This window comes from Thamnophis sirtalis, unplaced genomic scaffold (assembly GCF_051295495.1).
Source record: "Thamnophis sirtalis isolate CommonGarterSnake01/CBP01778 unplaced genomic scaffold, rThaSir2_p1.2 scaffold_1, whole genome shotgun sequence".
NCBI classification, from domain to species: domain Eukaryota; kingdom Metazoa; phylum Chordata; class Lepidosauria; order Squamata; family Natricidae; genus Thamnophis; species Thamnophis sirtalis.
Window position 1 is genome coordinate 76,213,988 of NW_028261381.1, and position 24,357 is coordinate 76,238,344.

Genomic DNA, 24,357 nt, shown 5'->3' on the forward strand with positions numbered 1-24,357 from the left:
TGTTGTATTTATCTTACTGATTGCAGAATAAGAGAAAATTAAATGTGAAGTCTTGTAATAGCAATAACATTTAGGCTTACATACTGCCCCATAGTGCTTTATAACACTCTTTGGGTAGTTTGCAATGTACGCCTTATTTGCATATTGCCCCCAATAGTCTAAGTTTTCATTTCACCGACCTCGGAAGGATGGAAGGCTGAGTCAACCTTGAAGCAGTCAGGCTTGAACTCCAAACTGTGGACAGAGTTTGCCTGCATTACTGCACTACTACTACTGCAGTTCCAGAGCTTGTACAAATTTTTGAAAGCTAGCGCCAATTGGAAGAAGGCACATAAAGTCTGGAAACAGCAAAAAAGTATTATTTATAAGTCATCTTATTTAGCAGAACAATATATAATCCCATCTCACAGAATCATATAGGTAAGAGTTAGAAAAATTCTTGAAGGTCATCTTGTCTAACTTTTTGCCCACTAAAGGAATATACTACTGTGTCATCCCTAACAAATTATCAGCCTCTCTTCATATATTTCTAACGACTGAGATCTCATCATCTCATAGTGCAGTGTGTTTCATTGTTGAACAGCTCCTACCATTAAAAATTCTTTCTGAGGTTCAATTAAAATCTGTTTCCATGTAATTAAACCCATTGATTCTTATCTTCTGGAACAACTCTGCTTTCTATATGATAGCTCTTTAATGGTTGGAGAATTATCACATCTTCTCTAGGCTAAATATAACAGTTAATCACAGGGGTTTTTTTCTTTCATATCCCTTATTTTTGATTGCTTTGCTTTGATTGATCAGAGCATGGCCTCATTGGTCAGTGTACGTCTAAAATGTACTACCCAGAACTAGATGCAATGTTCTAATTGTAATATGACTAATGCAGAATAGAAGGAAACTATGAGTTTTCTTGACCTTGAGACTATATTTCTGATGATGCAATTTAGATTTGCATTTGCTTTTTTTGTTTTTTGCTTTGTTTTGCAAAAGAATAATTCTGGAAGCTATTTTTGAAGTTCCAAAGTAAAAGCTCTCCTTGACAGATTTGGTCCTTTTTAATCATATTCCTTCATTTCTCTGTCTCTTCCTCCTCCTTTCCCCTCTTCTCATCATATGGAAGACTTCTTGATATACCATATAGTTCTTCTCCAAATGTTTATTGTATTCAGTCTGTTTTCCCGGATAAATAGGGAGTGAGAGATGAATAGGTTTACTTCTAGCTCCAGCACTCTCGTCTTCTTTTTCAGGAGGCTCAGCATATATAAGACTTAGTATGGTGTCAAAGAAAACAACTATGACATATCTTCTATAAGTCCCAACAGCAGTTCTTCCCATGGTTCTCAGACAAAGAAAGAAGAAAGAAATGAAAACCTCTCACTTTCTGTGGAATTGCATACACATCCTTGATAAGCACCTTTACAAACCACCTGAATTGTTCGCTCTGCTATTGGCTTCTCAAAAATTAGGAGAATGATAGAGGAGTTTACAAGCTTCTCTGTGATGACTTCCCCCAACCAAACTCCAGTTTCCTTTCTCTCTTCACTTATTCAGTGAACTCAACTTTGGAAGTGCCTTTCTTTTTTATGTCCTGGACCTGCCTCAGTTAAACTCAATAGAAGGCAATGCTCCAGTTGAATGTTGGAGTGGGGGAATCTTAGCAGCAGCAGTCAGAAATAAATTGCCATCACTAGACAGCTGTATCTCCTTTGCTTTTGATCTTCCTTCACACTTCTTCTCTTTCCCCAAACTTCATTTTTGCTGATGCTCCATCACTTGTTCATCTGTATTATCTGGACTAGGTTATAAGGCAAGTGTAATTTGAGTGTGAGAAGCAGTAATATTAGAATAGCCAATGCCAACTGGGAGATTTAGTGCCAATATAAATGCAGCTCCTTCCCGTCTTTAAAGTTTTAAGTCCTGCCTAAGCAGAGGTTATTACTGGGCACCTCCAGATACAGATTTGTTCCTCTACAAAATCAGTTCCGCACCTGTGTTGTCTTACACTGTTGTTGGTGTTTAATGGCCAAGTTAATTTATTTTCCAGTGAGTGATTGCTAGTCCTTTGAGGTTGTCCAGATAGGAAGTACAACCAAGAGCATCAACACTATTTTTATTGTAAGGTTACATTAAACGGAATCTTGCAAGATGAAAACATTTATCTTATCCTCTCTTTCGTTTCTGGAAATTTAGGAAGGGTCCCTTCTGAAATACTTCCTATATTTTCCTCTCACTTGCGGACTGAGCTGCCTCTTATCAGACAATTGCTTTATATTTGTTTATCCAGAAACTTCTGATGTCTGTGGCAAGTATTTAAGAAATTGAGATTCTGTGATAAGATGGAGAGAATCCTAGCCTCACCTGATTCCATCTTCTCAGCCTTGACTGAAATGAGCATGAAAAGCACCCAAAGTCCATACCTGTCAGGCTAAGCCCAAGAATGATGCAAAACGATTCATGCAGAGTTCAGTTCTTTATTTGCTTACACACAAGGGACAGAATCTTGCCTGACTAAACCCTTACTATGCTCACCCTAATAGATATACCTTGGGAGATGGCTATTCTTACTATTTTCCTCTCTCACCTATGGATCTCTGGGTTGGGCTGCCTCCTCTCTCCCTCCCCCCTTCTCTTTCCTGGGAAACTACCACTTTATTGTAGGCCATCATATCAGTTCCCCCTCTAAGCACACCTCAAAATGTGAACAAATTCATGAACTGTGGTGGTGGTAGTAGTAATGGTGGCAGCAGAATTTTTTCTTCTTGTCTGTGAAAGAAGTGGAGCCATTATTTGTTTATTGGTGGGGTTCTAGAACTTTTTGGGGAAACAATAAACTCAGCTGTTGCCAAGCTATTACTTGGCATGTCATCTTTGTTCAACTGTTAACTGGCTGAAGCTGAGCAACAGTTGCCTGAAAGTGCCTTCTGCAAGCATGCAGGTGCGTTTGGCTCTGGAGATGGGGAGGGCAAAGTGCAAGAAATGGGATGGTTTTATTGTGTATTGAAATTATTTGCAGGTAGAAGGGATGGCAATGCTTACAAGTCAGCACATATTTTATATGTTTTTAAGCTGTTAGAATGCAATGGCTCTCATTTGCTCTGACATTTTTGCTTTTAATCCTATATGACAGACATAAAATAAAAAAGGTGTTCATTTTTCTGGCATAGAAACACAAAACAACCAATGGCATTTTTTTAAAAAATGTGTATATTTCTCTTTGCATAAATTATAACATTTTCTATTGGTGAGGTAAAGTGCAATACAGGTAGTCCTCGACTTACAACCGTACATTTAGTGACCATTCGAAGTTACAACGGCACTGAAAAAAGTGACATGAAGAGTTTTCACACTTACAACCGTTGCAGTATCAGAATTTTGTTGCTTGGCAACTGACATGGATTTATGACAGTTGCCAGGGTGATGTGATCACCATGTGTAACCCTCCCAGATGGCTTCCTACAAGGAAAGTCAAAGAGGGAAGCCAGGTTTGCTTAACAACTGCATGGCTCACTTAACAACGGCAGTCATTTGCTTCACAGCTGTTGCAAAAAAAGGTCATAAAATGGGGCACTTACTTAACACCTGTCTTGCTTAGCAATGGAAATTTTGGAGTCAGTCGTGGCCTAAGTCAAGGACTAACTGTAGAGACAAAAATATGCTAGCCTCTTTTTTTTATAAATAAGGCAGAAAGATATATCTTCCCACGTTATTTCTGAATTTAAAAAAAACTGAAATGCCTTATTTATTACATAAATATTTATCTGTTTTTATTATTGATTCTTGTTTAAAATTTCTCAAATGCTAAAGTAACAATTACAAGCAAACTGCATGCAATTAATCTGGAGAAATCTTTTTTTTTAAGTTTTTTTAATTTTTCTTACTCATGCATGCATACATTTCACAAATATACATTTCTCATAGATATTATTATTGTTGTACATTATAATTTAACATTTATGATTCCATTCTTCCTCTAAAAATATAATAATATATTCGAGATTGCTTTCCTGCCATCCCGTACATCCATCTTATATTGCAACAACGCTACTTCTTCCCTCTCTATTTGTCCTACCCTCCCTTCTTCTCTACTTTCTTCTTTCCTCCTCTTCTTTCTATTTTCTTCTTCCCCTTCCTCTCCCCTACTCCTCCCCTCTTCCTCCCCTTCCTCCTACTCTTGCTACCCCTCCCTCCATCCCTTCCTCTCCTTTACGCTTTCTCTCTCCTTTTCTCTCTTCTCCTCTCCTCTTCCCTCTCCTTCTCTCTCCTTTCCCTCCTTCCATTGTTGCACTTTCATATTTTATTCGATCTGATGTATTTTCGGGATGCTTGTTGGAAAGACTGAGATTCTAATACTTTGCTCCCTCCCTGAGTTCCCTTCGGGGAAAAGGGCGGCATATAAATGTAATAAATCCAATCCAAATCCAATCCCTCATACTAAGCGTTTGGCTTTATGTCGGAAGGGTGTGAGGAAAGCTTCAGCTTCAGTAGATTTCTCAGATAATTTCATTGTGAACAGGTGAGCTTTGCAAAATGGATGAGGCAGGGGAAGGGATTCAACAGTTTATATATACGTTATTCTAATTTCTAACAAACCTCTCGTTAGAGGAGTTGCTTTAATTATAACATTTATCAACAGTGGAGTTCTGTCATAAACTTGTACTAATAAAATATTGATATCACACTGCACGGTTCACCAGAGTGCATTAGAGGAAATAATACGGGTTGTACATATGAATCATTTGGAGGGCTCTATTGGACAGTAATAATTAACATTCTGAATATGATGCTCGAAGCATCAAGGTGCTGTAGAGAACCCCAATTGAAGAAACATCTTTTAGGCATGAACACACCTGTGCAAACAAAATAGACAGAGGCTGCCCTGAGCCTTTGAAAAGATGATGTTCATTGGCATTTGGTGCATCCAGTTTGTAGGGGGTCTTTCACTCCCTTCTTAAAGAACTTCTCCAAAGGATTTGCAAAAAGTGTAAAAGGAGTAAAATGACAAATGTTTTTGTTTTCATCCACAGATATTAAATGTGTCTGTTAATTGTAAGAAATGGGCATGATCAAAATCATTTGAGAAAGACTGATCTTGTGATGAACCTAAAGGCCACTGGAGATTAGAAAAGTTACATGGAAATGGCTATTTCTTTTTCTATGGTTGCATCAGTCTGCCCCTGAGGCCTTTCCTCAGACTAGATTGCTGCCTTATTCTTCCTTTTGTTCACCCAGTATGATTACCTAGTGCGGTAATAGATTACCATGTGGAGTTGTTGAAAAACAGGATTTCTATCAATCCACAGCATCTGTGTTCTTTCATCCTAATGTTGCTTTAGGCCGCTTTCATGAGAAAGGTCTCCCCTCAGTTTTCTTTAAACTGGTCTTAATTCTGTCTGATGGGAAAAGAACAAGCAGAGAGTCATATCCCATTTGAAATTATAAATGTCATTGTTAGATAGCACTAGATGAAAAGTAAAATCTATATTTTCTTCATTACAGCTATGTGGTACCTAGAAGAAAATATACATGAAGAAAATATAGATTTTACTCTTCATCTAGTGTAGAGTAAAATCCATATTTTCTTCATTGTAGCTATTTGTTTTCAGGCACTGAACTGAAATTTTATTCTTGGAGCAGTTCAGAGGTTATTTTATAAATAAGCTTTGAGTCAATTAAGATTTGATGTACCATTTATATGTAGCTAAATACAGATTAATTGACACAACTCTTTGTTTATTCAGCTAGGATGAACAGCCAATATATGGGCCTGATAAATACTAACAAATACAATCCTCTCCATAATTTCAAAGCTGTAAATTTTGGCAGAACAGTTTTGTGGGTTCTTTCATTTTGCAAGCCCTTCCCACCCCCCACCCCCGAAAGAAAAAAAGACCATTTTGTAAATCTCTCTCTCTCACACGCATACATAAACACATACACACATGCACATACACAAACAGATACAAGGGGTGGGGAGGCTTTTCCTCCTGCATCCTCTCTTTCTTTCTTTCTTTCTTTCTTTCTTTCTTATCATGATGTATTTGGATTTGCAGAGTTGGAAGACTTAGAAACATTTTACCTTTCTTCTTTTTCATCTTTCCTCTACACCCCCCCCCCCCCTGATAATTTTATTGACTGTCTGCTCCAAACTTTATCTCTTTTATCTTATTAACCATTATTTTTTGACATGTGTACATAGCACTATTTCCTATTGCCTCCCCACACAATTTCCCAGGCTTATATACATGGGAGAGAATGTGGTATACTGGATACATTGATCTCCCGGTCAAAAGTTTCTCCCTTCTTACCAGAGATTTCTCATGATTACATAATTCACCTTGAAATTATGCCTGGTGGCTCTGTAGGCTGTTCCTCATCCAGTCCACATGACAAACCTAAAATTCCCCTGAAAGCATTCACCTCAACGAGCAGCTAATATAAGCTTTTCCTTAAGTTTCATGAGGTGTCAAAACAACCCTCCTTTCATACCATTGCGGGCAATTTATAGAATAATTGATGCCTTAGGGAAGAGAAGGATTTCAAATAAAAGCACTACATTGGTAAGCGCTAATCTTCCCTTCTCCCATATAAAATCACTTTACAAAGAGAGAGAGAGAGGCCCAAACACACACATACAACCCCTTGCATATGTCCTTTAAGTTACAAAGACAAGTTCGAACATTTGGCTGCTATATGGTGATTTCTTTTCCCCTGCAAGATCATTTTACGGAAGAGAAGGATTTTGATTTAGAGGCATGTTTCCTATGAGAGTAATTCTCTGCCAGTTTTGGGTCCCAAGTTGTAGGAAATAAGCAGGTTCCGTAATAATTTCATATGCAGAAGAGGCAGCTACATAAATATAAGTCTTTGGTTGAAAAATGGGCTGTGCATGTATATAAAATAACTTTTAAATTTGCATGCATGATCTGTTTGTATGCACAAACCTCAACCATTGTACTCCCTTGACCTCTCTCTTTGTTAATTACTGGCACTTTGTTTTGTTCAGTGAAAGTGCCTTCTGCAAATTTGGCAATAAAATAATCCGGTGCCATACAAATTAGATCCAAGGAAGTGATCATTTATAACTTTCCTCATTTTATACAGTTTGGATTTCTTCTACATTATCTCAGTTTTAGCCAGCGGAAAACAAAACCTCTCAATCTGAGGCTTTTTTTTTTAGCATTTTTACATGTGAAGCTTTAATGTTCATTTCATAAAATGTGTGTGATGTTATTAATATGTAATTAATATAAAAATGCCCTCTCAGTGAACCAGTAGCAAACCGGTTAGGAACGCACCACTGCTAAATTCAGAAGAATTAATATCCTTCCTATTTTGCTTCTTGTAAACTATGCAGTAACATGCAAAGTAGGACATTAAATACTTGTTAGGCCATCTTTGTGGATTGGTCTTTTGAATATTATCTAATAACCATTTAATTGTTATCCTACCTGATTTTGAGTGGCTTTAGATCACAAATGTCTACATTTGTTCAGCTGGCATTTGTGGGTCTATCATTTAGTAAATAATTCTTTTTTTTTTTTATAAAAAACTTAGCACTGTTAAACATTTGTCTGCCCTGTAGTAATTTTTTATTCTTTTTTTATTAAACTTAAATCGATACTAAATTTCTGATTAATAATGGACCTATAGTCAAACCACTTTATTATTAATGATTTTACATACTTATATTTTAGGGAGCATATTTTATCATTTAGATAGCTTAGTAGTAGCGCAAGAATTTTATTCATCTATGAACTTTTATGTCATTTTATGCAGATCTTCAATCAAAATAAAGTTGTCTTTCTTTGTGGATAAGTACTCTTTGAAAAGCATATATCAGATCTGTATGAGGTTTCTTTATAGAGGCGTGAACCTATGGAGATTAAATGTAGCAATAGCTGCCCTGTGCAATGTGTTTTTGACAGGGATTTCTCAGGATTTTATTTTGACTTTGTGTCTACTTAGGTCTCGTTCAATCAGTGGAGCTTCATCTGGCCTATCTACCAGCCCTCTCAGTAGTCCAAGGGTAAGTGAAATTGTTCAGAGGGCATAATTTTAATAATCTTCATTTGAGTTAGGGAAAGTGTAATAACATTTTCCCACAGTTTCAGGGGTGGGTTTGTCATCCAGAAAATGTAAAGCGATAAAAAAAAGTTGCAGTATTTGTATATATAGTATATTGTATATCTTATGAACAGAGAGATAAAGGGAGCCAAAATCTAATTGTTTTTTACAGATACGCTCATGTGTGAAAGCACTTTTGTTCATGCATTGTTTAGCATTACATTGTTTAATTTGTGCCTGCCACACTCCCTACTTCTATTGTTGCTACCTAAAGTAGCTTTATTTCCTAGCATGGTGGCAGTTATAAAATACTGGAGAGTTGGAGAGATTATGGCATGATGAGAAGAACATCTGCTACTCATTGCAAATTCAGCATGAGGCACTGAACCATAAAAAATAGAGCTGCTTTGGAACTGAAAAGCACAGCTGAACAGCCTTTGAAAAACAATGAAATCTAGTCAGCAGAGGAATCATACCAAGTTGGATTAGGAAATTGTTAGTGTGAAAATGAAAGCAACTGAAACATTCAAGAACGATATAGGAAGAAGAAGAGATTGTATAATTGGAGACCATAGAATATCCCTGTGGAGAACTGGGAATTCTCTCTTGCAAAGCTACCTTGCCCTTTTTCATCATTTAGCAAGCCAAGGACTTCCTTCTTAATCAGCAGCAGTTGAATTTTCAAGTATTACAAACCCATTAGAGAAAAGCAATTATGGACTTGAGGTTAATGGCAAATTGGATGGTCATATGTAGATCATTCTTGTTTGATGAGAAGTTATAAGATAGCCACTTTTTTGATACAGTTTTTTTATTAAAAAATACATATGGTCCCAGACCAATGAAACAGATACATCATTTTGAAGAACTTAATGAGTAGGGTAGAAAAAAGAGAGAAGTTCCTAGAGCATGAAACTGTAATGGGCTTGATATTGAACAATATTTGAGAGCTTATCTTGTATTACAGGGCTTTCTTTGTTTTGCTGACTTTCTGATTTACAGTTAATCCCTGAAATTTTGGTTCTGAAACCTCACATTGCACATTCAATTTGAAAGAACAATGCCATTTAATTTAATATGGGAATGTGCGGTCTAGTCTTGGACCAGATTTTCAGTTTCTGGGTAAGACCTGATCTTATAATGCCCCTTTTGCTTTATGCCAATTCATAATAATGACTAAAGCATAATAAATTAAATGTAGTTACTCCAAAGATCTAAGTGTAGAGTAGAGGAGCTGAGACAATTCTGCCCAAGTAGAATTCCTCAGAATTATGAGGAATATGAATGGAATAACTGCAAAGTGTTTCACTATATTCCCAGATCCTTTTGATTATCCAATAGTATATCATAATTAAAAACTAGCTGAATGATGAAAAAAAAACTATAGAATTACATTACTTCTGCCAAATTCCAGACTAGTTAATTGAATCCATTTGTCTCCATTTGCCCTCATATTATGCACAAAAATAGTTAGATTATAATTTTATGCAGTTGTAACTTCTTAAATAGCTTTAGCTATTTGACCACCAAAATTATAGAAAATACATTTATATGAGTGTGCAATATTCAGGTATTGTTACAATTTTCAATTTAATTTTTTTTTAGAATTTTCAGTTGCAAATTTTCACTTACAGTTACAATTTTCACTTATAAAATGGTCAAAAACAGGTTTTTTGCTTTGATGTTTCAATGATCCTATTGATTATAACAGTACCTTGTTAGAAATATGTCAGTTTGTATTTTGAAGTATCTTAGCATATTTTATAATTAATTCATAATCTCTAATGTCCCCTCGGTTTCACTTTGTTTTTTTAATAGCACAGTTTCTTTTTTTTTTTGTTTCATTTATAGCAACTGGTGGATACTATCACTTTATTTTTTGTTCACAACCAGATCCAAATATTAGAATGCTTGATTATCCAATGAAAGTAGGAGTATTTGAGCAAATCTGATTTGTTGATCGTTGCGGGGATTCATAATTAAACACCATGTTTCTCTGAAGAATTCCTATTGAAAAGCCTGACATAGAAAACTAAATTATTTTCTCTGGGTAGAAGGTCAAGGAGGAATGGAAAGGATGTGCAAGAATAATTCTCTTTCTTTTGCATGCACACACAGACATACATTCACACATGCACACAGACAAATTGTGTCCCTTTGAAAGAAATGAGCAGAAATCATAAATGTAGTAATTTGTGGGGCTTTATTACTACCTGTTGCACGTACATTCTTTTTTATCTGCCTTTCCCTGCTGTGTTTGGTTGTAGTAGACATTTTGATCTGGGAGAGGGCAAACTCAGCCTATATACCTACAAGCTGGTTGTTGCTGTGGTTTGAATGGTCCTCCTTCCCCGTCCTCACCTCCCTTCAACCTTGTCCTTTTCTCCCTGTGAGATACAGACCAGCTCAGGGGTATGGTAGTTTTTGAGGGTGAAGGTTCATTCTCAGAGCTTGTGGGTTGGTTTCTGAACGTTTCGTTACTAGGCTAGGTAACATCTTCAGCAAAGTTTAGGGATGTCAATGTTCCTTATCAACAGAAGAACACTGACATTGACATCCCCTAAACTCCACTGAAGATGTTGCCTAGCCTGGTAATGAAATGTTTGGAAACCAACCCACAAGCTCAGAGAGTGAGCCTTCATCCTCATCACACACCTGAGCTACAGATATTCACCACTATAGTAGTTTTTCTCTGCACAGCTTCCCTGGTTCTTCCTACCCTGTTATTTTTAGTTTGTTTTCCTCCATATTTGTTTTTGCTGTGTGATTTTTCTTTGCTGACACATGGTTGGTTAATATGATAAAGCTTGTGACAAAATTGTTTTCACTACCGCTACTGCTGTTTTTTGATTATGCTGTATTCCCAGCTAACTGCATGTTTTTTGTTTGTGTTTGTGTTTTGTTTCTTTGCAAACCCTTAACCCCACCTCCTTTACCCTCATCGCCATAACTCACATCTCTTTGTAATGCGCACAATTGCAACTGAAATGGGCTTTTTTTCTCTATTCACCCATGGGATGTATGTGTGCGTATGTATGTGTTGCTTTTCTTGATGTGCATGGATATTCACTCTGTATGTGTCTTGTAGCCTCTCAGAAAATTTTTCATCCCCCCTCAGATTCCTGATCTCCCTGTCACTCCCCGCCCCCAACCCTCCCTGGACTCTGATGCTTGTAGGAACACTTCCAGACCTGGACATGTTCTGCAACCAAAGCCAGCACTTCAACCCAACCCAAGGACACAAACTTTGCCTTCCAAGAGCAAATTGGCTGAAAAACCACTTCAGTCTACCAAATCTAACCCACTCCCTTCTAATAATATTGTTGTCCCTCCATCCCAGAATATCCCTGCACAAAATACTCAGGGTCGTCCACCTGTTTCTGGGTGTAACCCACAACTGGCTGTTTCTACAGTGCCGACCAACCCTATGTCTCCGGTTAGGTTGCTCCCTTCCAGTACTGACCCAAGCACCAAATCTATCCCCATCATACAGGTTACCCCTCACCCCTCTCCAAGGGGCAGTCCCCTCCCTACCCCCAAGGGGACACCTGTCCATACGCCAAAGGAGAGCCCAGCGGGCACACCCAACCCTACGCCACCATCCAGCCCCAGCATTGGAGGAATGCCCTGGAGAACACGGCTCAACTCAATCAAGAACAGCTTTCTGGGATCGCCTCGATTTCATCGCAGGAAATTGCAAGGTACAAATCTTTCAAAACCATGGCAATTTAAGACTGACAAGTAAAAGTCTAAAAGAATGCAAAGAAGTGTTGGTTAATAGATGAAAATGATATGAAGCATTGACAGGAAAAATGAAAGTTCCCTTATTACTACTTGGCTATGCCACATTTGTTGTTATTCAAATAATGACCTTCCTGTAGTTTTTCAAGTATGTCCTAATAATCATAAATACTCAATTTCTGATTTTTTTTCTGACCCTGAGAATGAAAAATCAATCTTTTTTAAAAAAAACCAAGTATAATCTGGGTTAAATTTTAGTTCTGTTGTGATGCTTGAAAGAAAATAGGTCCAACTAAGAAGCTGGAACTAACAATCACGGCAACCCTGTGCTGTTGGGTTCCTTTTTCCAAAATATGCAAGTTGCACTTCACTTGCATTATCATCTCAAGGGAGCAAAGTTATCTAAATGAATTATATGGAAATTGTACTTGAAGCTTTTTGTCCCTGTATATCTATATAAAAGATTATGTGCCAAATTATTTTAATGTTACAAATGTGGTAGGAATGACAATACTATCTGGAATCACCTTCCTGTAGATTCTGCTTGCATCTTTGATAATGGTACTTGCTTTAGGACTAATTTGTAAATTCCCACATAGTTTTTCTCTTGAACTACTATGTGTAAGTTACTGCTTTCCGACCCAGGTTTTAACTGAGAAATAGTATGTGAATTAGTGTAAGAATATTTGTCTTGAACACATTTCTATTTTTTAAAAAGTCAGTGCTTACTTGATAAATGACTTTTTGCACAATAGGAAAAATCTTTAGCAAAATTGGATTCATTTAGTTACGTCTTAGACTGATTTTTCACAATCACAGACTCAAGACTTCAAAAATCAAGAGCTGAGTTGTATTCCCAGACATAAGCAGATTGAAGGCAGTCAATGAATGTGGTTGATAAAGGCCAAAGTTTTAATTTACGTCATATGATAATACTGCAGTCCATGAAGGATTCAAAATGCCCATTAGAGAAAGAGAATTGAAATTTTGGAAAATACATTCTGGCCAAAATTAGAAGCTTGTTGTATTTGTTTTACATTGAATTTTCTTTCATTTAAGAATCGTGTAGAAACAATTAAAAAACAACCCAATTGCACTGTAAAATGTCCCCCAAAAATCAGATTGAAATGGTTGTTTGTGAACAGTGAACACTGTTGAATATAGTGAAACACTGCTTTTTAAAACAAGTTTACTGATGCTTGGAGTTTTCCTTAATTATTATTAAGGCACTGAAATTCAAGAGAGATGTATAATTGAACAAGCATAGCCCTTATATGGCCCAGAAGAATCATAATTAAGTGAATAATTATTACCTTTTATAAAGGCCCTAAATGAAGGAGAATAAACCTCCAGCCTAATATTTTTTTACACATAATGGAATTCAGATAGCATTCATTACACATTGACCCAGTACAGCAAGTTCTTTTTGGAACAAAGGTAAATGATCCATAATTGTTTCTGTGATTCATGATTTAGTTGGTGCTTGTTACTCATGATACCATTTTGATCTAAAAAATCACTGACAATTTCAAATAATTTTGCTAAATGACACATACCTACAGTATTCTCAGTAAAATCTTTATTTAATAATGGTAATAATAATTTCCTGTGAACCATACAAAGTAATGGAAAGTTCATTTTTCAGTTTACTTCCATGTCACATGATCTGAGATGCACTAATCTTTAGGTAAGGTACTAACTAGTCAAATCTGCCAGGCCCCCAGGGTTACTTCAATTTATGAAAGGACACAACTGTTGTTTTTCTAGGTTCATATGCAAATAGGAAAAGCATGTCCTATCAATGAAGAGTCCCACATTTTCAAATCTAATACTGGTTTAACTAAGTGCATAAGGAATTCCTCACTGACTCATTTCTATCTTTGCTTGTTCTGCACTGAAATATTGTCTGTTTTGAGATTCCTTTGGTTTCAAGGGAAAGCAGGAATAATATACAATTTCTAACAGGTACAGGTAGTCCTTGACTTACAACAGTTAATTTAGTGACCATTCAAACTTACAATGGCACTGAAAAAAGTGAGTTATGACCATTTTTCACACTTATGACCATTGCAGCATCTCCAGGGTCATGTGATTTATATTGGGATGCTTAACAACTGGTTCACATTTATGACAATTGCCGTGTCCTGGGAGTCATGTGATGATTTTTGCAACCTTCTGACAAGTCAAAGTCAATGGGGAAACCGATTGACTTAACAATCGTGTTACTAATTCAACAACTGCAGTGATTCAGTTAACAAATGTGAAAATAAAAGTTGTAAAATGGGGCAAAACTCACTTAATACATTTTTCACTTAGCAACATAAATTTTGGGCTCAGCTGTGGTCATAAATCAAGGACTAACTGTAATCAGGCTGCTCTTCCCATATATACCATGCACTAAATTTTAGTTGTCTGCATATTAGAGCCTCTTGTACATAATACAATCAACATAAGTATGTTGACTTTCTTGAGGGAATCAGCACCAATATATAATTTATAAGAACTAAGTTAATTATTCAAGTTAGTTAAATTTAAATGCAGCATTGGGATGAATTTAAAGCATAGATTATTAGAAATTAAGACAATCACAAATGCTTGAGTAATATTCATGGAGTAAAGGAGACTTTATTTCCTTCTTTTCTTTTCCATTTTTCTGTTTCTCTTTGTTTGGATATGTATATAGTACCTACACCAGAAGAGATGTCCAATTTAACTCCAGAATCTTCCCCAGAGTAAGTAATTTATTTTAGTATGATAGATATCACTGCTACTTCGATTTCAATGCATTTGAAAAAAAATTGCAGCATTATAGGGTATTGTACATCCCACATTTCTATCAGATTAAATTACTTAGCTTAATGCAAACTACAATAAGATATGCAAATAGGTAACATAAACTTTAACAATTCTGATGTTTCAAAGAATATTTTTAGTAAACTAACTGCAGTAGTTCAAAATAAGAGGTAAGATCATTTGTCTATCTGATCAAGTTAGAAAATTATTTGTGACCCCAGAGTGAACTATTAGTGAGGTGTGTTTTATAATAACAATGAAAACATATTCATCATGCTATTCAATTTGCAATCTTCTGAATTATATCTAAGTCTATTATACTGTGGTTAAAAACCAATTCATAAAAATGACAGTGGTTGATCACTATATCCGGCGTTTCTCATAACCTCAAACATTTTAAGCAAAGCTTTAACTGCACCCATTATTAATTTGCATAATTAATTGATATTGCCACCAATTTCATTCCTGCTGGCATCACTCTCTTCCCTTCGGTATTGCAGGGCCTGTAATCACATTAATCCCCTCATTCTCATTCCATGGAAAAGGGAAATAAAATCAGTTGTTTTCAACCCTCTCTATATCCATGCCTTTTCTTCATGTTGCATGCATCTTTACAATCATATGCTTTAAAAAAAAAACCAACATGTTTCAGAGGTTTGTATGAGGTAGATATAAAAAGGCTTTCAACTCTTTTTCCCTCGAAAAACCTGAAGATCAGAAACTGGGAGATGTCGCAAAAAGGAATCATTGCAAATGGTTATCAACAAGCTCTTCAGAACCAAAGCACTTTAAATAAACGCTTCAATGTTATTTCAAATATATCAGATCAGTTCTCAAATTAACTAGTTTAGCTAGCGATAATACAGGAACACAAAGATCCAGATTAGATTTGGAACTGATCCAGATCAGGGGGTGGGTTCCGGCAGTCACTATGGCTGGTTTGCTCATGGGTGTGCAGCATGTGCACATGCTTGATGCGCACTGTGCATGCATGCGCAGTACAATAAAAATTGTTCTGCGCATGCGCAGAAGCCAAAAACAAGGCACCGCCAGGAGAACCGGTTCAGGGGCATGGCAGGCCTGGGGGGCTGCCAGTTCCAATGACCCAGGCCGCCAAACCACTACTGGTTCAGCTGAACCGGGCCGAACCAGTAGGAACCCACCACTGATGCAGATCCTTCATATGCTTTTAGTTTCTTGATTTTTGCTAAAAAACGCCAGTTGAGTTGGGACCTAGCAGAATATAGAAGAGCCGAGGTGGCGCAGTGGTTAAATGCAGCACTGCAGGCTACTTCAGCTGACTGCAGTTCAGCAGTTTGGCTGTTCAAATCCCACCAGGCTCAAGGTTGACTCAGCCTTCCATCCTTCCGAGGTGGGTAAAATGAGGACCCAGATTGTTGTTGGGGGCAATATGCTGACTCTGTAAACCGCTTAGAGAGGGCTGAAAGCCCTATGAAGCGGTATATAAGCCGAACTATTGCTAAATATGTACCTTGATAGTACCTAGTGCGATGATGGAGTATGTAAGTTACTATTTAAATAAAAGTAGCTGATTACAAATATTAATGCTAGCACATCATGAATATGAGAAGTTATTCCTGACATACACTTAATTAAGACATTGTTCAAAACTAGCTTGTATCTAAATGCCCTTTCGAAATTTTTACCTGCCTATAATTATCCGGGAGGGATGGTGGTTCCTACAGAATCCATAGCAAATGGATTGTTGGCAATTCTTGTACTGACATATAAAATGTCATCTTTAACCTGTCAATGAATAGTAGTAGAATAGAAAAGTAGTAAAATAATGAAAACGATAGCATATAAACTATTTTTCCCCACTGTAAGTGGTCTCTTGATATATTTTTTTAAACAAAAACATGGTCTTCTCTCTTGTTTCACTTCCTTTGTCTCAGGGATTTTTTATCAGTATGTGAAACATGCATGTCTGAATTCCTTTTCTTGCACTTCTCATTTTAAGGATGCTAGATAGAAGTCAAGGAGTCTTAGTAGGCAGTTTGAATGCAACTCAAACCCTAAGGCTCTTTTCCCCTCTCCAATATAATTGCTGAATTAATGAGTTCAATTGGATAGCACCCTGCAGTAAACATAATAGCAGTTGTAAAAAATAATGAACTGTATTTTTATTTCAGCCATAGAGGCCTTTATGTCCATGGCCACTTTGGAGTTTAGTATTATTTTTGCTTTACCAACAGGATGTTTCAATGAATTATTAGACCCATGATTGAAATTTTAACATGAATGTACTCCCTTTGTCTGTGGCCGCATCTTTTAATGTATCTATTTTGTTTAATGGTTCAGATGATTGGATATTGTATCTTAATATGTCTAGATAATGTGCCAATTATTTGTGGACAAGCCTAGACAAATTAATAGAAATTAAGTGAATGTCTTTTATATATGTTTTAGTGTGAAGGCTCCATCTCTTTTTGCATTAATGGATTCATTTTAAAAATACAAACCTGAGATGATATTATTCATAATAAGTAATAAACCAATCACCCTAAATATTTTTGAATCTCTATCCAATATTAATATTCAGTTTAATCAAGCTATGCAATTTAAATTTGGACGGAGGGACACAGCAGCCCTGTTCCCAGGGTTTCACTTCCCTTTTTTATAATCCTCAAACCATCCCTATGTCTAAGCATTGGAAATGTGTGTGGAGGAAATTTCACTTTTGATTTCCCTTTCCCTAAATTTTTATTTATCTATTTTATGCATCAAATCACCCATCTTATTCACAGAGCAACTCTGGGCGGTGTACAATTAAAAATCATAGCTTTACATTCATCTAATGTGCTGATTTCTAAAGACACATTACAACTGCTGAAAGAGCAGTTTCTGCTATGAATAATTTTAATTGTACGATTGCACATATAAATAAGGCTAGTAGTTTGTTTACAATTTTATTAATATGTTCAAAGATGAGGTAGGCAATTGAGGTTATAGGTTCATAATCCAACTTCCAAACCTCAGAGATTATCGTTCTAAATAGTTTGAACCTCCGAAATAATTGGCTATTATAAGTTAAGCCTTAAATAATGATTCCCTAAGTCTGTTCTCCAGAAAACAGAATATTTTGGTTGTATTCACTTTGTGTTATCATTGTATCCAATGTAGTCAAATCCTCCCAAAATTGTTTTCAGCCTCTGGTTCCAAAAGAATTGTCCATCTGTGTAGAAAGATCATCAAAGAACTAATGTATCTGATTTGCATACATAAAATAGGCTTCCAAAGAAACATGTTTCTGGATTAGATGTTGCTTCTGCAGATAGCCATATCTACATGTCTATGCAGATTCTTAACCATCCAGGTCACAGTTGTCCCAAAGGTGTTTTTCAAAAGGCAACTGGACCTTCTTGGTATTTTCCTTGAAAATATTTTGCTTCTCATCCAAGAAGCTTCTTCAGTTCTGCAGACAAGCAAAATCAACAGGGGAAGCCAGATTCAATTAATGACTGGGAGACTCATTTAACTGCAATGAGTCATAAAAGTGGACACAACTAACTTAACAACCACCTTTTTTAGCAATGGAAACTCTGGTCCCAAATATGGTAATAAGTTGAGTACTGTCTTTACTTAATTCCTATAAACATAAGTAAGCTTGAACCCAAATATATATTGAATTCCAACATAAGAAATAATTAATTGAGAACATTGTTGGGATACATATACTTTTTCTAAGGGCAGGCAAGGCGTTGCTCTGTCAGCTCCAGCGAGCATGCGTGTGACAGCCAGCTGATTTTCGGCCTTGATTTTTGGCCATTTATCGCCCTCCGGAGGCTTCCCTGAAGTTTGAGAATGGACTTCTAGTTTGCGCATTGGGCTGTTTTTTGTCCTCCGGAGGCTCAAAGAAAGCTGTATGCGCATGCGCAGGCACATGCTACAGGGCGCATTAAATTATAGGGGTGGACACTCAAGCACATATGTGTGCTTTTGGCACCCGAGGCGAAAAAGGTTCGCCATCACTGACATAGGGTATGCAAGTAGCCACTGGGATTACAGTTTACAAAATTACTCCTAAAACCCAGTAGAAATTTAGTTAAGTCCTTCAAAATGTGTTTAATCAATAATTGACAAAAAGGGATGGCCTAGGACCTGGATATCTGAGAGACCGTCTCCTGCCACATACCTCCCAATGGCTGATAAGAACTCGCAGGCTGGGCCTTCTCCGAGTGCCGTCGACCGGACAATGTCGGCTTGCAGTTCCTCGGAGGAGGTCCTTCTCTGTAGCTGCTCCGACCCTGTGGAACAACCTACCTGTAGAGATCCGGACCCTTCCCACTCTCTCGGCCTTCCGAAAAGCCACTAAAACCTGTCTATTCCGGCAGGCCTGGGGCTGTTGACTTCATGAATGAGGTCCAGCCCCACCCAGATTGAGTGTATGGTGTGTTATTTTTAAATTGTTTCTTTTTAAATTGTTTCTTTTATTTTAACTCCTTATTTTAACTTGTTTCTGTAAGCCGCCCGGAGTCCTACGGGATTGGGCAGCATATAAATTTATTAAAAGTTAAGTTAAAGTTAAAAAACGTTTTCATAGAAAACTTTAACATCAAATTTAATAGTCTATATACTCATTGGCGTGTCTCCTTGCTTCTACCTTAACCAAATTTTTGTTGCCTGAGGACAGAGTAGACCAAGGTTAATTATTTGTGTTAATTCTATATTTTCAGATGTCTCTTATTTAGAAATTCAAGTTCTTCTTAATCTTACTATTGCCTTTTGCTTTTTTTCTTCCTCTTTCTCTTTCCTCATTGGATTCAATTATCCTCTGTAAAATGAAAAATAACAGAACTACATGGAGAGAGGAGCATTTTGACTTAAAATGGTATTTTGCGTGTGTGCATTTATATTTATATTTACATTTATATTTTCCCCCTTTTTATGGGTAATTCCTTTCTTCAGGGTGGGGTCAGGGTGATTAAGTGGAACTAAGTATTTACTAGCCGGATGCCCCTCTTGACTCCTATGTGGTGTTCACAGCAGATATTTTTTCTTTGAACCTTGATAGGGAAACATCTGTCACTACCTAGAACTGAATTCTCAACCTTCCAAGTGGGAGGCAAGAATCTTCACCTGTAGACTAGTGACACAAATATATATATATTTATGCAGAATAAAATTCAGTCAGATGCTTAAAAGTAAGCTATCTGCCATCTCAGTTCTGGACATCACAAAACCTTTACCAATCTTCAAAATTACAGTTATGTAATTATACCAAAAATGACTGAAAATTATCAGCTCAGAAAATCATCATAATAAGCATCCAACTATAGAAGTGAAAAATAGTATCAGTCGGATTCCACTATCAGAATCTTTAGCTGACCAGCTTCCAGTTAGGAAAACAATGATTTAATCATCTCTGAAGCAAGATGGTGAGTAACTGGGGGTTTATTTTGCCCCCAGTTACTCAAAGGGGCAATTTTTCTTCCACCAAATTTAAGGAACAAATTTGAAATCAACCCATCTATCCTCCAGACTGTCTTTCTTCATGAACAAGTTGCAGAAATGGACATTTCCCCAATCAGCAAGTGAGTTGAACAACAGGGAAGCAGAGTCTTCCATCAAGTTCATAGCTGTACTGAAGTCTAAATTTAAAGGCACTACAACTTACTTTCCTCATTTCTAATGGGGATTATAATTTCTTCTTCAGTTAAAGAGAGACTTTCTTCAGGTACAGATAAATGTTTCTCTTTGGTGATTTTCATTATTTCTGGGATTGCAATATTTAGAAATATCAGGACAGCATCAAACTTTGCCTGCCTCCCAAAAATCAAAAAACCAAATCAAATATTTCAGTGGAAATAAATTTGTCTTTGAAAGAATGATCAGAAAGAACCTCTTGTATGGGAACCTGTCTTGTTTGCACATCAACCATAAGACAAAACCTTGAAGGTCAATTAACAGAGCACAAGATGGCTACTTTAAAGGAAATATTTGATTATGGGCCTGTGAAGTGTTTGGACTTTTTAACTCATTACTGGAACCAGTTGTTACCACTGAAGATGGACTTTAAAATGTTTCTCTTGTCATCCAAGAAGCTTCTTCAGTTCTCACTGGAGGCAATTGAAGTGGATTCATTGGAGCCACAAATGCAATTGGATAATCAATTGCAAACTTGAAAAAGACATTGTGGATTATTCTTTAAAATTGAAATACAAGATATTTATTGAAGTTCTTCATGGAACCTATAAGTGGACTTGAAAGATGATAAGAATTTCAAGAGAAGAGAAAAAGATACTAGAGGAAACCAGAACTCAGAATTTCATTTACAGGATATAAAGATGGTTAGGAGAAAGAAGGAAAAACTATTCTATTCTATTCTATTCTATGAATTAAATATTTATAAATGAGTTTATAGAAAATAGAGTGAGGTATAAAATGAAAAAAACATTCTAAGAGATGGTTGACGTGTTAATGAAGATACTTTTGAAATTTTTGCAAGAAACTAGGAGAAATGTAATTTTGATTTTGGGATTTGATTATATAGGATTATAGAAACCATGAAGACTATTGTTAATTTTAGAGTAAGAGCTGGATGTACTTTTATCTATAGCTGTACCAAAACCAGTGGTGAAATTCAAAATCTTTTACTACCAGTTCTGTGGCTTGGTGGTGGGGGTCCTGTGACTGAGTGGGCATGGCCAACTCAATGTCTTTCATGGCCACGGCCACTCAGTCACATGCCACCACCACCACCAAGCCACGCTCACAGAACCTGGTAGGAAAAAATGTGTGTATGAGCTGCTGCTCCCTTTATGGTCACCCCTGGCCCTCTCCCTTCTGGAGGTCGAAGTACCTTAAAGGGACAGGCTGTAGCAGCTCTTCTGTGAATGGAGGGAGAAATGTTTGGATTGTCTCTGCTGCATTTAACATTGAATTGCCTGGCAGAGATTATCTGATCGTTTTTCCCTCCATTCACAGCAGAGCTGCTGCAGCTTGTCCCTTTAAGATAGTCCCCCAGGAGGGAGGGGGAAGGGTGGGGCAGGGACCATAAAGGGAGCAGCAGCTTTGCTGTGAATGAAGGGGAAAATGTTCAGATTGTCTCTGCCACAGAATTCAATGATAAATGCAGCAGAGACAATCCGAACATTTTCCCCTCCGTTTATGGCACCCCCCCCTGGCTCCCTCCCTCCCTGGGTCTACCTCAAAGGGACAGGCTGATGCAGCTCTGCTGTGAATGGAGGGAGAAACGTTTGGATTGTCTCTGCTGCATTTACACCAGACTTCAGTGATCTTGATCGGCGTAAATAATGTTTCAATAGCATGAATTATTTCTCTGTAGCAGACTCTGTATATAAATGGGTCATGTCACCTTGATTATCTAGAATTAATTTCAACACCTTTTCAGCATATGGGGCATGCTGTTTATTAGAATTTTGAAGCTGGTTGTTGCGACTCCCCATTAATACTTTCAACTTCAGCCTTTTCTGATCTAAATTATCACATCTCTTCATCTCCAAAAAAGGGTTTCATCTCATCCACCACTCTGTGGTTTTTATCTGCATGAATTAGGTCTTTCTTTTTTTTAAAAAAAGCCCTGTAAATCATAAAAAAGAGCTTTTATTGAGGCGTACAAGTTCTTAAAGCTATTATTCCATCATATGCTCTGCTAAATTATCCTCCAAGTTAAAAAATATATTCTTCAAGGAGCTGTTCTATTTTGTGAATTATTTTTTAAAAAAACTCGCTGTATCGCAGAAAGTTCCTGGTTATGCAGTATCACTGGAAATGTAAAATCTTTATAATCTTTATTCTAGATCATACAATCCTGTCAACAGTCTTTTTATTCCTTCTTTTATACTCCAGTGCAACTGATTTATTTTGTTACTGATAAACATAAATGTGTCCCTTGCAATTTTATGTCTGAATAGATAGTAAATCATATGCTTTCAGTAGTATCTTTTTATAGCTCGGTATTCTCCCTAATAGAAGGAAGAGTTAAAGCATTATGAAGAGGTGGAGATATCTCAGTGGATGGGAAAGTGTATATACACTATAGGAAAAGGAAATATGTAGTTGTTAAAATGTGTAGCATACCTATATGCAATATGGCAGTTTATTATATGCGCATAACCATTAGTAATATTCATCTGCACTTTAAAAGCATCCAATAGGCTGGAGAGTACACTTCTGTTGGGAGATAGTAATATATAAGTGGTCTTAAGATTGGCAGAAGCCTACAGGAATTAATAATAAGCGGTGTTCATGCACATATATATGGATTGGCCTGGAGAAAACTGTATCTATGTAGTTGCTAAGAGTCAACACTGATTTGGTGGGTGGGAATCTGAAGGCAGATACAACAAAGTTTATTAATATGCTTTAAGTGTTCTGGGGTGTCCTGAATCAAGTAGTACATTTCAGAAAGCTATGGTCAAATAAAATATGTAGTGTCCCCTCTTTGCTCTACTCCAGATTTCTTAATTACCTGCTTAAATAAGTGACTCTTTCTCTTTACTATTCCTCATTGTCATCTTTGGCTTTTGGATATTTTGAGCAATTCTGCTTAATTTTCTCAATTTTCTCTTATTATGGAGAAAGAGGGAGAGCTTTACCAAACTATAATTGTTTTATTTTGCCAGGCAGGGTAGGGGAGAAAGAGGGATGGATGAATGCATGCATGCTCTTTTTTAATGTGTCTTCACTTTTACAGACACCCCCCCCCCAATAAATTAGTTTTCATTTTGTCTATAGAGGGGTGTATGAGTACTAAATAACCTCAAGCATGCATTACAATAGTTGTGCCATTACTAGTTGTATGTGTTCCCAGAATTTTGGGAGAGCAGAGGTTAGAAAAACCATAGCTGTTAGAGGACCCTGGACCAGCAAAAGATGCATGAACTATGGTCAGGCTTTTAATTAATAGCCCCAAAGGGTACTGCTGCCTTTTCTTTCTCATAAAGCTTTCTCACAGCCATATCCATTACTAATGAGCACTACTAAATTTGCACAAATAATACTAAGCCTTCGTTTTCTGACAATTGACCCATAAAAAATTAAGGTGTAACTATATGGTTTTTTGACATAGTGAATGACATCATACTAGGTGATAAGGGTAGTTCCAGGGTCTCTGGGATGAAATCTAAGTTGTATGAAAACTACACTCACATGCAATTTGCTATTGCTGTTTTCAGTTGCAGTCTACCCTATGATGCTTATATTTCCCCCACTGCAGTCACCTGATCTCCCTCCAAGGTAGAGGGTGACAGAAATAGCTTGTATTTATTGTGAGGCCGCCCTTGGATTGTGTCACAACAAATGTTACTTGAGAAGTATTACATTTAAGAAAGAATTAAGTCAGATTTATTCGTGGGCTGAAGATGAGATGAAAGCTATGTCGTGGGGACATGGCTAAAAACAATATACTTGTTCTGTGATGCAGAAAGACCTATAGTACAATTCTGTGCTGTTCCTAATTTTTATTGGTCTTTTCCTGTTTCTTTCTTTCTTTTTCTCATCACATGTATATTCAGGCTTGCCAAAAAATCCTGGTTTGGTAATTTTATCAACCTAGAGAAAGAAGAACAGATCTTCGTGGTTATTAAGGACAAACCATTGAGTTCTATCAAGGCTGATATAGTACATGCATTTCTGTCGGTAAGCATATAAAATTAAAGGCAAATATCCCATTCAGTTGGATGAATAAACATCCAAAACAAGATGTGGTCTCTCAGTCACAAATGACCTACTTTTCCACAATAAAGGTAAAGTCTTTATCAAATTCTCATT

General features: G+C 36.8%; 1 protein-coding gene across 13 annotated transcripts in view; it reads left to right on the top strand.

The window, feature by feature from the left end:
* The window catches only part of BRSK2 (BR serine/threonine kinase 2), a 454,430-nt gene that overhangs the window by 394,257 nt on the left and 35,816 nt on the right, over positions 1–24,357 (top strand). For 8 of the 13 annotated variants that reach the window (XM_087716534.1, XM_087716471.1, XM_087716476.1 and 5 more), the window contains 4 exons: positions 7,969–8,029; positions 11,156–11,768; positions 14,492–14,540; positions 24,102–24,225. In XM_087716534.1, the coding sequence (XP_087572660.1) occupies positions 7,969–8,029; positions 11,156–11,768; positions 14,492–14,540; positions 24,102–24,225 (847 nt within the window). The remainder of the gene's footprint in view (positions 1–7,968; positions 8,030–11,155; positions 11,769–14,491; positions 14,541–24,101; positions 24,226–24,357) is intronic. The other 5 variants (XM_087716515.1, XM_087716547.1, XM_087716522.1 and 2 more) reach the window with 1 other exon arrangement.